The sequence below is a fragment of the Xyrauchen texanus genome, chromosome 23 (assembly GCF_025860055.1).
Source record: "Xyrauchen texanus isolate HMW12.3.18 chromosome 23, RBS_HiC_50CHRs, whole genome shotgun sequence".
In the NCBI taxonomy this organism is placed as follows: Eukaryota; Metazoa; Chordata; class Actinopteri; order Cypriniformes; family Catostomidae; genus Xyrauchen; species Xyrauchen texanus.
Window position 1 is genome coordinate 37,062,236 of NC_068298.1, and position 14,469 is coordinate 37,076,704.

At 36.2% G+C, this 14,469-nt stretch overlaps 1 protein-coding gene across 1 annotated transcript in view; it reads left to right on the forward strand.

The window, feature by feature from the left end:
- The window catches only part of LOC127617105 (PH and SEC7 domain-containing protein 2-like), a 43,052-nt gene extending 35,038 nt beyond the window's left edge, over positions 1-8,014 (forward strand). Inside the window, exons 12-13 of the mRNA XM_052088994.1 lie at positions 1,005-1,148; positions 1,459-8,014. Coding sequence (XP_051944954.1) covers positions 1,005-1,148; positions 1,459-1,665 — 351 coding nt within the window. The 3' untranslated portion in view covers positions 1,666-8,014. The remainder of the gene's footprint in view (positions 1-1,004; positions 1,149-1,458) is intronic.
- Positions 8,015-14,469: the final 6,455 nt, after the last annotated feature.

A 14,469-nucleotide genomic window follows, 5' to 3' on the forward strand; every position in this document is an offset into this window, starting at 1 on the left:
ACAACTTGTACTATTTTAAGCACTATGCATAATGTATACTATGACCAGTACACACATTTTCTATATGCATAGAATACCCTGATGACCTACACCATTTGATAAAATGTTGCATGGGATATCATAGTATTCCGCAATGCAATGCGCTAGATTTGACTTTCTGTTTCAAGTCATCAATCTTTATTCATAATTCCGTCAGACTGGCAAAACATAAGACATTATTCTATGCAATTGGATTAAAATGCAAAACAATAATATATATTTTTTTCTGAGATTATAACTGGACTCTAAATTAAACATGCAGTGCAAAATAATGAGGTCATGTGACAACAAAATTGTCTAATACTTTTTATAACAGACTATTTCAGATTATTTATTTAAAAAAACATTGTAGGCAGAAAGTTGTACACTATTATTCATCCTGATCGCAGGAAAATGACAGATGAGGTTTTTAAGCTCTTAAGGTTTATGGTCGAGTTTTAAATCAATAAAACCCACCTGCCTACCCTAAACCTTAAACCTAATCATAAATGAGAGTCAGAAAAATCTCATTTAAGATGATTAATCACTTACAAAAGCAAAATAATGACTTGTTTTTTTTTTACTTTATATTTTATGCTCAAGTTAAAAATAGGATATTAGAAAAATGGCATTTTGATAATTTGATTTTACATCTAAAAAGTAATTAAAAGAGGTGAAAAGTTAATTTGCGCATGTAGGTGGCCCTGAAACGCCCCTTTCTTCTGACTGGCCAACCTGCACCTTCGTCTGTTCTTCCTCACTTCTGTGAGAAAGGATAAAAGTTCCTGCTGTTAAATTGTTCTGATGAATTCATCTCAATATTAAATTCTTTATCATTTAATCTCCAAATTTTTATTCTCCACAGATTTTGTAGTGCCTCTAGTGTTCATTTCACCAGGACACTGCTGCCATACGTACAAATAGACACATCAAAAATAATTTAGCTGGAACTGCCTCTGATTGATTGGTCTCTGTGATTGGTGCAGGAGGAGCAACTGAAATCCCATGAGAACAAACTGAAGCAGATCTCTCTGGAATTGGAGGAACACAAGAGGAGCCCACCAGATCTGACGCCCAAGAGCAAGGAATCAGAAGAATATCGAATCAAAGAGCACTATTTAGCCTATGAGGTCAGACCCAATAAAGAGAACTAATGGAGAAGAACTAATTGGTTTCTAATGGAACCTATATAAGTATTCATTGATTTGTTCATTTGAAGCATATCAACCCTTTGTCACAAGATAAAGTGCCCTCAAAAGACAATGATTCATTTCCATTCCATTTCATTAAGAAAATAGCAAATGTATTAATAGATGTTTATATGCACTTTATATATTTGAATATATGTAAGATTTAACATGTCTTAAATATGACACAAATCTAAGTGCATAAGCATTTTATTTATGGTAATCTTGAATTTATTTTTCTTTGTCACTGCAGAAATGCCGTTACGAAACATACGTCAGTCTCCTGCAGGCAAAGTTCCACGCAGGAAGTGACGACCTGGATAAGATTGAAGCCAGTCTGTTTAGTGTGGAGGGGAAGGAAGGTTACCTGCGTAAAACTAAATCCAGCCCTTCTATTAGCCAAGGTCATGGGGCCAATGGACGGGTCGGTCAAAAACATGCTTTGGAGCACAAAAGCTGAAGAGCCTTCTAACTTTGACCTCTGAACTCGCATCATAGACTCAGCGGGATTGGATAAATGAGACTGACTTGTTTCTTGAAACAAGAAAAATACAAACGTAGCATTATAATGTCCTTATTTCAATGTACAGTACATTTATTATGACCATTATACACCGATCAGCCACAACATTAACACCAACTGCCTAATATCGTGTAGGTCCCCCTCGAAAACAGCGCCAACCCTCATCTCAGAAGAGCATTCTGAGATGATATTCTTCTCAACACAATTGTAAAGAGAGGTTATCCGAGTTACCATAGACTTTGCTCATTTTGTTTTTTTGTTTTTGGCACCATTCTGAGTAAATTCTAGAGATTGTTGTGTGTGAAAATCCCAGAAGATCAGCAGTTACAGAAATACTTGGTACCAACAATCATCCATGTGATTATCTAATCAGCCAATCATGTGGCAGCAGTGTATAAAATCATGCAGATACGGGTCAGGAGCTTCAGATAATGTTTACATCAACCAGAATGTGGGCAAAAAATGTGATCTCAGTGATTTGGAGTGTGGCATGATTGTTGATGCCAGGCGGGCTGGTTTGAGTATTTCTGTAACTGATGATCTCCTGGGGTTTTCACACACAACAGTCTCTAGAATTGACTGAGAATGGTGCCAAAAACAAAAAACATCCAGTGAGCGTCAGTTCTGTGGACAGAAACAACCTTGTTGATGAGAGAGGTCAACAGAGAATGGCCAGACTGGTTCGAACTGATAAAGTCTACATTAACTCAGATAACCCCTCTGTACAATTGTGTTGAGAAGAATATAATCTCTGAACACTATTCTGTGATGTGGGTTGGTGCTGTTTTGGCGGCACTAGGGGGACCTACACAATATTAGGCTGGTGGTTTTAATGTTGTGGCTGATCGGTGTATGTATTATTAGTATTATTACAACAAAAATACACATTGTTAATAATGCTATGAACATTACGTGCCAAATACGAAAGGAAAAGGAGACCAAGACCGTATTGGAGAATTAACGTCAACACAACAATGCATGGAATGTCAAGAGAAAGGGAAATTTCATGTTGCTGAAATGAGATGCACTGTGACATCACAATGCAGCATGTTCTGTTTTGATTCCAGTAAGGAGCATGTTATGAAGGTATGGAGGACTTTATTATGAGATCGCAATCAGCACACTGTAATGGTATTAGAACTTAATTTATTCACGATGTCACTTAGCGGATCAATTAGTTTCACCCAAGGACTCTCTTTGTGACATCACAATATGTAACTATCACAAGGCTGTGTGCAGTAATGGTTTTCTGATTGACAGGTCTGGTTTAGATGTAGCATTCGGTTTACTCATGAGGCGGCACCTACTATCAGCCTCGTAAAGTAGCCAGTTTAAGGGCTTCGCCGCACACTGGGGTGCATGTAAAGATCCATGTAGTACTCCATGTTAACTAACCCCTTGTAATTATTTATTATGTTATATTTATTAATTGTACATTTATTTTCTCCATTTGGGAAAAATAGTGGACTATGGGAAGGCACTTGTAAAGATACATTTGACCCGTAAATAGTTTACTATCTCTGTACCATTGTTTGATAACTCTTTGCTTGATAGCTGATGATCAATATTGGATCCAGGGATATGTTTAAAGGAATGTTCCAGGTTCAGTACAAGTTCAGCTCTATCTACAGCATCTGTTGTATATACAGTATATTGTTTACCACAGACATTTTTACCTCAGTTTTTGTTTGTTTTGTTTTTTAAGCAAAAATCGTGGTTACAGTGAGACAACTACAGTAAACAGGCCCTTGAACGTTGAGGCTTTTAAAATAGAAATGTGAACATGATATTTTTTATAAAAGTGATTTTTTATATTAGTTGTTCCTTAAAAATGTGTATTATTTGAGCTGTAAAGTTGTCTAAATTATATTTTTTCTTTGTAGTGGGACTACGGTTATAGGCAGAAGACCTTTGGTTGTCCATTACTGATATACTAATTCTTATTAGGATTTTGTCTCAGAGACCCAAGCACTGATATAGTTGACCCCTCTCTCATGCCATTCCAGATGTATAAGACTTTCTTTCTTCTTTCTTTTTGCTGAATATTTCAGCTCTGTAGGTCCATACAATGCAAGTGAATGGTGACCAATACTTTAAAGCTCCAAAAAAGGACATACAGGCAGCATAAAAGTAATCCATAAGACTCCAGTGGTTTAATCCATGTCTTCAGAAGTGATATGATAATTGTATTTTACCACAAGGCCCTGCCTCAAATGGCACCCTAAGCCCTTGTGGTCTTCCTGTGCATTTGAAACAGACTTCAAGGCTTTATTCAGATAACTGCATTTTCATACATTATGTTTTTCATATACATGCAGTTTCACAAATGATTATTTGAAAATACAGACAATTTACTGACAATAAAGCGTTAGACAGTTTAATCAAGAACCTCTGAAAAACAAAGCACACATATAACTACAGCAACAAAACTCATTTAAAATCATTTAAAGATTTTTAGTTAACAAAAAACATTATTCAGACACATGGATGGTTACATGCAGGTGCTTAGAACACAGTCAAATGCAGGGACTAAAAACGGTTCAAGGAACGAAAATGGAAAATGAACAAAATTTTTTTGACCAAAAACCAGAGCAAATTGATGTTCAGTTGTTCTGGAGTAAAATCTTTATTTTGAAATGCTGGTAACCGGTTATAACCGTTAAAAATGTTTCTGATAATTTTTTCATGAAACTAAAGGCCAAAGGGTTTATAACAATAGATTTTGGAACTACATTACTTCAAGTTCCCCGATAAAAAAATGTAACATCCTGATCATGAAGGAAACTGCTGCATCTCACATTTCTTTGCCTAATTGCCTGTTGTGGATGTCGCATTCTCTGAATGACTATTATATACTGTATACTATATATAATTACTATATATACATGCATGGCTAATCTAGGTACAAGGAAAACATTATTAGAGGTAAAAAGTACATTTCTCAGTTGTGTCCATGTCTTCACTGAATTATTGTTAGATATGATGCATTAATACAGATTCTTTGCTGCTGGGATTCGACTCAGAAGCAGATCTGTAAATAAAATTATACTTAATTGTTAATTAACTTGTTATGATTTCTATGAAAAATTTATCCGATAAATCCACCACACAGGGAAAAATGAATTGCTTATTTTGTTGAGGCAAGTGGCTTATTTTGGGCTTGTTTTTCCAGAACAGGTTGCTTGTTTCTCTTGAGAGATCTGGCAACATTGCAATTGGTATTTCAGCCACCCCTTAACGCAAAGTACTGTCATCTTAAATAGAACGTTATTAACCATTATTTTATTTTGTTCTAACCAGTAAACTTTTGGAAAGGAGGCTGAGGAACTTCTGAACTGGAACGAAAAAATACAGTTTTTGCTCAGAATGAACCGAAATGAAAAACATTTTGTTTTTAGTCCCTGGTCAAATGTATAGAAAGAACATTCATCTCACACACTGCCATAGATTTGAAAAATCATACTAAAACACACTTGTTCAGGTATATATCATCGTTAGACTGAAAGTTGCTATATCAATAAAAATAAGCAATTTTACAAGCTAAAGCTGTTTGCATTAAAGTATCCTCTCCTGTCTTGACATTTTAGAGACTCACAATAATATTACAATCCTCTTTGAAACATCAATTACACATTTTTGTGTTAGTTTACTTACTTTTCTGAACATAAAACTTCCTCAAGAAAAACTATTAAATTAAAATGGTATAGGAGTAATTCCATATCTCTGGACAAAAAATAATAATAATTTGAACCAGTTATACACAGCAGACTAAAATGTGATACTATATACGCAAGAAAAGCAACTGATCCGTCATTGCAATCAGGAAGAAGCGATTATTGAAATCAATATTTTATCCGCAGTTGACATTGCTTTGTCCACTATGATTTTTCTCCAGCTTGGAAAATCCAGTCAGCTGTGATTGGTCGAGAGGATCAGCAGCGGGGACTGTTGGGTGGTAGCCCACTGTGGAGCTCACTCTAATGCGGCTCAGCTGAAGGGCACACTGAGGTTGCAAAGGGGCGCTTGTGAGCACCCTTCTGTGCACTAAAATGTAAAATGGGACACCCTACGGTGTGGACATGTGGATTTGAAGGCATCACATGTAACATTTGGGACAGGGCCCAAGTATACGCCTTTGATCAGCCCCAACCAGTAGGTGGCGATATGCACGAAGTATGTGAACTGGCAAAAACAAAAGAAACCAAGCATGTGAATGTGAAAGTAGAGATTTATCGTAAAAAAAAGGACTTAAATATTGATCTGTTTCTAAGCCACAACATCATATCACTTCAGAAGACATGGATTAAACCACTTAAGTTTAATGGATTGCTTTTATGCTGCCTTTATGTGCTTTTTGGAGCTTCTAAGTTTTGGTCACCATTCACTTGCATTGTATGGATCAACAGAGCTGAAATATTCTTTTAAAAATCTTTGTTTGTGTTCTGCAGAAGAAAGAAAGTCAAACACACCTGGGATGTTATGAGGGTGAGTAAATCATGAGAGAATTTTCATTTTTGGTGAACTGTCCCTTTAAAAGTTTTTAGAAAGCCACTGGTTATACTTATTTAATTTTTAATGCATATTTTGGGGGAAATTGTTGCAAAATTGGCACTTTGGGCATTAAGGGTTGCAAAAAATGTTGGCAGTAAGTGGATGTTCCTTTGTTCCTACACAATTCAACTTACAAAGTACATGATTTTTATTATTAGCAGTAAGGGTAAATTCATGAAAAGTTAAGACATTTGAATATTTAAAACTAATGAGATTTATTGATATTGATTAGCCATTATAATAAAAATATAGATTTCTATTTCATTTAAATGTTTAATATACCGTGAATACCAAAAACAATGATTTTTTTAAATGACTTAACAGCACAGAAAACAGCTGAAAATAACAATAATATTAAGTAGTTCATCTGATTTACTGAAAAGGCTCCATTGTGTGAATATAAATATGTGTTACCACTAATGCCCAGCGCTGCATTTTTTCTGCACTAAATTTATGAATGTTGATAGTTAAAGGGTTGTTATATATGTCATGAAATTACAGTACATTAAGCAAGCCAAAACCAAGCATTATAGTTTTAAAGATATGGCAATTTTTCTAAATAATTGTTTTTCTAAAAGTTATGGCACAAAATGTACGTCAGTCCTGCAGACGAACATCCACATGAAGTTCATTTTTTATATCATGACTAGAATTCAAATGAACAAAATTCAGATTCAAATACTTTAGTCATTGTTCTAGCTCCATACAATTCTGCTCAGATGGGTTTTTGAGGGTTAAGTAAAAACTCATTTTCTTGTATTCTTTACATGGTCATGTCAGGAGTTCAAATATAACATATATTTGCACAGACATGTTTAGCAATTAATTCTATCACACTAGTTTTAACATGTAAGTCTTCTGACTACACTTTCACTTTTTTCACTTGCCTTGCTTGTTATACTTTCATTTTTAATGCCTTACTGTACCCACAGTTGTTGCTTAAAAAAAACAGGGATGAGTACAAATCTATTTCTATGGTAATCAACATTGTGCCACAAATGCTGTTTACAGGGAAAAAACTCCTGGAATATTCCTTTAATGTTGGAAACTATGGTGTCTCAACACATGACAGGGTATGGGACTGAAAGAAACATTGTAAATTGACATGTATATGAGTGTATGTGCGCGAGAGAGGAAGGAAGACTGAAAGTTATCGAGTCTGAGCATGCAAATGTGCAACTCGAACACAGGAAAACATTTTGGACTCAAAGCAACACCCTCTTATTCTTCATTCAGTGGACCACCATGTGTCTCTATGTGCCTGCAGAAATGTCAGCCTGGACAAAACATTGAGCAGCAGGACTGCAAGCAACACACCTTGAACCTACAGGTCATCATTTCCATCGCTGTAGTGTATTGAAACACATATGGAAGCATCTTTTAAAAAGGACAAACAGTATCCCAAATCAGTCCTGAAAATGTATTGCTTTCTGGTCGTGAGCCAGCAGCTCTGCTGACAGCGAAACTTAATGGTACAAACTTTGTTTGAGCAAGTGCAAGTAGATTTTTATAGTCCTGTTTTAAAGCATGAAGACAGTGAAAGTGAGAGAATGAGCTTTTGGCTCTTTTATGCTTTATGGGATGTAGAATAATATAAGAGCTGCAATTTTATACATTCTTAGTAATGGCTTTCTTAAAGGGACCTCTCTATAGCCTACTTTTCGCTTTGGCTGTTGTGCTAACTTGATTTTCCCGTTTAGGGTAGAACTCAGACGCTGTTATAATAAAAGATTGTGATGATTACTTTATGATCTCCATCTCTGTGACTATGGGAATCCATATGTTTCATCTCATTTCAAGTGTGACTTCTCTTCACATGTAAAACAAAAAAAAGGCAACTTCTTTTGTTTTCGTTCATCATTTCCTCCCCACTGGTTAGTAGAAATCTCCTTTGCCACAAAGAATTTAATTAATCATTACTTGTAAATCAACAGCATTCATCGCATATACAATCTCTTAATTGTAATGCAAAGTCATAGATTTTCTTTGGAAATGCCATAGATTAACCACATCCACTTCCAATTAGATTATGACTACCATTATAATTAATAATGCTACAGTTGCCACTCATAAAGACATTTTACCTATGTAAAACGACACAGGAGATTCAGTGACTCGACTACATCCATCGGGAACTGATTGGATTGTGAGAGGTCGTCTCTTTTTGACAAGGGTTTGGAGGGAAGGTGGCTGAAAAATTGGAAAATGTGTTAGTGTGGACGTGGCTTAAGAGTATAGGCAGGATCTGACAAAACCATTTCAACCTTTCTAGCCCATCATTATTCATATCTTACATAAGTGTTCTCGAATTATAGTACATTCAAAGTATTGTGAACTCTTATCCAACTCACAATTAGGCTGCTTTAGTTAGGTCTGCCGGAACCAGAAACAGTGATCATGATTAGGGCTGGACTGGTAATCTGGCATACCGGGCATTTTCCCAGTGGGCCGTCGCACTTTGGGGCCGATCAGGGGCGGACTGGCCATTGGGAGAACCGAGCAGTCCAGTGGGTCGGCCGTGAAACAGACCGAATGGGCCATGATAAGCTAAAATGTGCTGCCGCATTATGCAGAAAAGGACAGCAAACCCCCCGCTCGACTTTTGGGCCAGTTGCTATGTAAAATCCTGGGCAGATTTCTCTTCCCAGTCCAGGCCTGATCATGATCTATAAATCTGCAATAAATCGAATGGCATCTACGCTAATATTATTCTATTTGTTTCCCTGTCTCAACCTCGGGATTCATAATCTGAGGTTACCAGAGCCGAACAGATCCAGCTCTGTTCCTGTTTGGAGTGATGACAACAAACTACAGCTGGTGCTATCCAGACATCACTTGAGTCTATTATGATGGATTTCAGAGGATGAACTGACGCCAACTCCAACTGGAAGACATCGGATACTTCATATGCTACTGCATGAACCTTGGATTTAGGATGGACCACACCGAACCTCATCGTAATGACCTGCCGGTTGAACTGCGATGCACCTCATTGATCTCTGCCTGCATCACCTCAGTCTATTGATGGGCTACACTCTTATAATGCAATACATATTTAACTGTCAACAAAATCTTCATCAGCCAACTAACAAGGACAAGTACATCAATGTGAACATCTGCTGTTAATCTAGGATGAACTTCAAAGATATTGGTCATTAATCTTACAGTTGACACTTAACACTGACCCTTAACACTTACTTAGTTTACTAATTATAAACCATGACTTGCACTATACATAAGTAATATTGGCATTATATTAATGATGTTAGTCAGGGGGGAACTGGCCCCCACAGTGAGTGTGGTTTCTCTCAAGGTTATTTTTCTCCATTAATCAACATCTTATGGAGTTTTGTGTTCATTGCCACAGTCGCCTACAGCTTGCTCACAAGGGTTTTAAATACAATTATTATTTAACTATTAAAAATTACACAATGATGATTCTAAGACTTAATAGATATTAAAGTTTAATTTCCTGTTAAAGCATGATTTCCTGTAAAACTGATTCAAAACGATGTGTTGTGAAAAGTGCTATACAAATAAAAATGACCTGACTTGATTGCAAGCTGGAATTAGCCTTTGATGGCTCTCATAGCAATTTTACAGTACTTAGTAGATATCACTTTATCAGCACCTTGGACAGTTCTTAAGCAGCTTGGAGCCATTATTTTACAGGGCACAATTACTCTGTCATATCAGTGTATTCAGTACTACTGTGACCCATAAAATGCCAAGTCAATGGGGTTTATTCTTGCAGCTGATTCAAACAGTATTCAGACACAAACACCAATTGATGCCAGGGAGGAATGAATGATTTATTGCAATTAGTCATTTTCAGACAGAAAGGCTTTCCAACTCAAAAACAACATATGTACCTGTACAAAATCACACTTGTTACCAAGAAAGCAAATTTAAAGAGTCGTGGGAACACGCAAACAGCAAGGGAATGAACATAGGATGCAGAGGAGGACTGTTGTGGCGATGATGAAGAGTAGAACATTTCTAAACCAATTCAAGCACCATATTAATGATATAGGGAAGGCAAAACAGAATAGAATGTATGACATAAGTTTAACATGGGTACACACATGAGAATAATCATCACAGTATTTTTTTTGTTTTTTATCAGACATTTTAACCAACTAAAGAAAATAACAGTTGGTGCACTACTTAGTCATCATGCAGTTTAATTTAGTAAACCTTCTGTAACACAGACAAAATAGACTTCAATATGTAGAAGAACTTCATAGATTTCTGCCAAACAGCAATTGTCACAAAGTCTGGAAAGTAATTATATACTCTTTGAATGTGAGGTCACCTATCAAAAATAATATGCTGATTTTTTATTTTCTTTATATATTTAAAGTGCAAGTATTTTATCCATTTGATTCAATGCTTTCTGCAAGTATAAAATACGAAGGAAAAACAGCAATATGCTTTTCCTATACATATTTCCTAAATGTATGTAGGAATATATATAGGAAACAAATACATATTTATATATCTATATATATCTATATTTTATATATATGCTATCTTTTTTATTTTTTATAAAGTGTAGCATCATATGTAACAAACCATATATACACACACACACATCACAGGTCATATATATAATTTTAGGTACAACACATTTGATAGGGAATAAAAAGGAGATGTTTGGTGGGATATGTGACTATCCTCCTTGTGCATTGACCCTTGATGCAGAACCCTCATCCCAGACAACTCCTGGGCAGTCTGCTTGGTACGCAAAACTCTCACATATGCTCACAGTTACATGCTTAGCTGGTCGAAGCCTTGAGCTTGTGAGACCAAAGAATCGTTACATATGAGAACTAACTAAAGTCTGACACTGGCCATGGTTTAACAAGGAAGGAAAACTGTATCATTATCAGACACACAAATACAACTAGTAATGAGGAGATTAGATGATCTAGAACAAGTTAAAATGGTAGCTTGTCATTTGTTTTTAATGGTTTCTGCTGGAAATGGAAACCGCAGATGTGTTTACGCAGTCACATTTGTTCAGAAATACACTAGACATTAGAATCAGCACCTCTAATTGGAGAGTCGACTGAAACGGATCTCCCATTACAGCACACGGTCACAGTCCCATCCAACAGTTTTTCTTCCCGCAGCCTGTTGTGCATCAAACCACTATACTAGTCTGTGGTCTGAAAGCAAAGGTGTAACATTGCTGGTAGAGCAGTTTGAGAAAGTCTTGGCTGTCCACTGCCACCTAGTTATGAATTGAGCAAGTTCAAAGCCATTTAGTACCCAATAGCACCTTTAGAATAGTCTCAAAACAGAGCTTGAATTTTAAAAGACATGTGCGGATTTGATTGAGGGGGATTTCTGAGAGCAAAACAATGCTTTTGTGTAACTGTTTGAGGGAGTGTTTCAGATTTATATTGCTCTGCTTTAGAAAACACCCTTTTTAAGAACAAAAGGCTTAAAAGTTATTTCCAGTATTTGATTTATAGTCACGCTTTATATTTGATAAGATTCGAGTTACTGATTCGCATTAAGATTCGCATACTGTGGCACACATTGAACAGTTTCGTAATCTGATCTGGGCAGTGATAGGGAAAGATTTGCTTACCGGTTTCAAGAGAAAACAAACAAATAAAAAATATGTATAAATACTTAAAATAGACCCTCCAAGAGAAGTACACAGTTTTCAGACTTGAAGAGCTGCGATATAGGCCTAACCAACAGAGATCTATGTAGGGGTTATGAAGTATGGTGGAATCAAGTACTGAAAGACATAGTGCCTATGTACGTTTAATATTGTGCAATTTAACACTGAAATAATGACCGCCTTGATCCTTTGATTTTATGACTTCCTCATGTTCTCAGCATGAAACAGGTCTTTAGCATTGGGATCATTAACAAGGAACCCTAAACTGTGTGTAGGCTGGTGGCTTTACTATATATGAAGGTGTGAGACTGGCCTCATTCATACAAAACTCCATGAATCAGAGCAGAAACTACTGAATATTTGCACTGTTTGGGTCTGAGAAACAGCAACAGACTTTTCACCTCAAATGTTAGCAACGCTAGTCAGCTGGCTTATGTCAAGATAAGATTATTTGAGTTTAACTTTATGTTGTCCTAATAACTCTCTTCAGATATTTTCTTATATCAAATATTTATGAATACTTCTGACTGAAGCATTGTGCATTTAACATTGGCTAAAAAGATATTTAAAAAATGTAAATAAAAAACAGATTAGCAACCGAGTATTAAACCACTCAAAACTATGGAAGCCCATTTCCGCCACATTAAAAAAAAAAATTGTTCTTTGGCAAATCAAAATTTTAAGAATAAAGGTCAAAATGATGAGATAAAAAAATCCAAATTACAATATACTGAAAAATATCTCATATTGAAATATGAGAATGCATTGAATTGGTAAAAGATGGCGAGCATGATTCTCCAAACAACATTGGGAGCCAAGGAGTCACCATTATTATCTAAGTATTTACATGTCGTAAATGCGACTGAGTGCTGTGCCTTCAGTCTAGGAAGCGCATCGCTCAATCACATTTACAATATAAACGATCAATGTTGATCAAATCCAGGTTCTAATTGCAAAATGTGTCAAAACGACCCCTTCCCAAATGCAGATTTTATTACTTACTTGGGTAATAATGGTGACTTGGCCTTAAGGAATGTTGCGTGGATCCTCATGCTTGCCATATTTCATCAATTCACAATTTAATGTTTTCTCAGATTTCGAAATTATGACTTATGTCATTATTTTGACTTTTTATCTTGAAATTATGCCATAGTGTCTCATAATTCAGATTTTTTTTTTCTCAACATTTTGACTTTTTATCGTGACATTTTAACTTAGTATGTCATAATTCTAATTTACCAAAGCACAATTTTTTTTTTATGCTGTGGAAATGGGCTTCCATACAAAACCGCCAAGCTGGAAAAGGAAATTTGACTTTACAAAGTTGTCGCATTTACGTCACGTAGAAGGGATGCACGGCATGTGCACGAGAACTGCCGGTGTCTGAGAAATCCAGTCTCTCTCTCTGACGTCACAGCAATTCCATTGGCTGAGGGACCTATTATTGGGTACTATATTTACTACCTGAGTAAAAATCCTTTAAAATCATTTCATGATGTATGACGATACAAATTTGTAAATACAACATTTAATGACTTTTAAACAATAAGATACTCATAATAGTATATAACTTAAGTTACTGATTGCGAAATTAAAGATGTGTTGTTTGTGATTTCAGTTAGCCTAGACTCCAATGACATGCTATCACGATAACATGATGGTTTTGCTCAGGCATTATAAATGGTTACCCCCCATGAGGACTCTATTTATCATGACACCGGATGGTTCGATTACTGAAAAGAACCCTCAACTTTGACTCAGGCAGTTTGACACTGCCCAGAAAAGTTAGTCCTCTTGTTTTAGTTCTTAGAAATAATACAAGTCCATGCGTTTATTTTTTGTCATTACAGGGGATGAGTATCCACACAGACATACAAAATGCCGCCATTGGCACACAGCCTAAAATATATTGCACACGGAAATGTTAGCTATAATGAGAAAAGTAAAATCTCAAGGAGTGATGTGACGAGGTTGACAATATAACGAATTCAGCAAATTATAAGACCGGCAGAAAAAAAAAATCCCACAAACGTGGATATTAGCACCATACAAAAATCATATAGACTACTGCCTCGGTCGTTAGTCTACTAATATAGGCCTACATTAGCATAACGCTGGGCTGTAGCACGAGACACTGTTTTTGGACTTTTTTACGCGCCACTTTTTCTTTCTTTTTTTACCTGTTATTTTTTTTACGCGGAGCACAGGGAGCAGACCTCCACCGCCTTTAGGTGACTACATCCATGTTTACGTCAAAGCTGTTTGATAATGACATAATCGTAATCGTTGTTTTCCCGATGACGGGAGGGACGGAGAACCCTTTGCGTCTCTTTCTTTGATTGGCTTGTTGAAGAAGTCATTTAATAAACACCATAATTGGTACAGCAACAATGCCGTTGTGACCCCAAACAACAAAGAAAGACAAACAGCTATTGGTAAAATTGTCGGACACGTAAAGCATGTAAACGTGTGGAGAGAATATAAGGCACCAGAGTTGTTTTTTTTTTTTTTTTGACGTTGTAGAGGACGCTCCGCCCAGGTTCGCATGCATC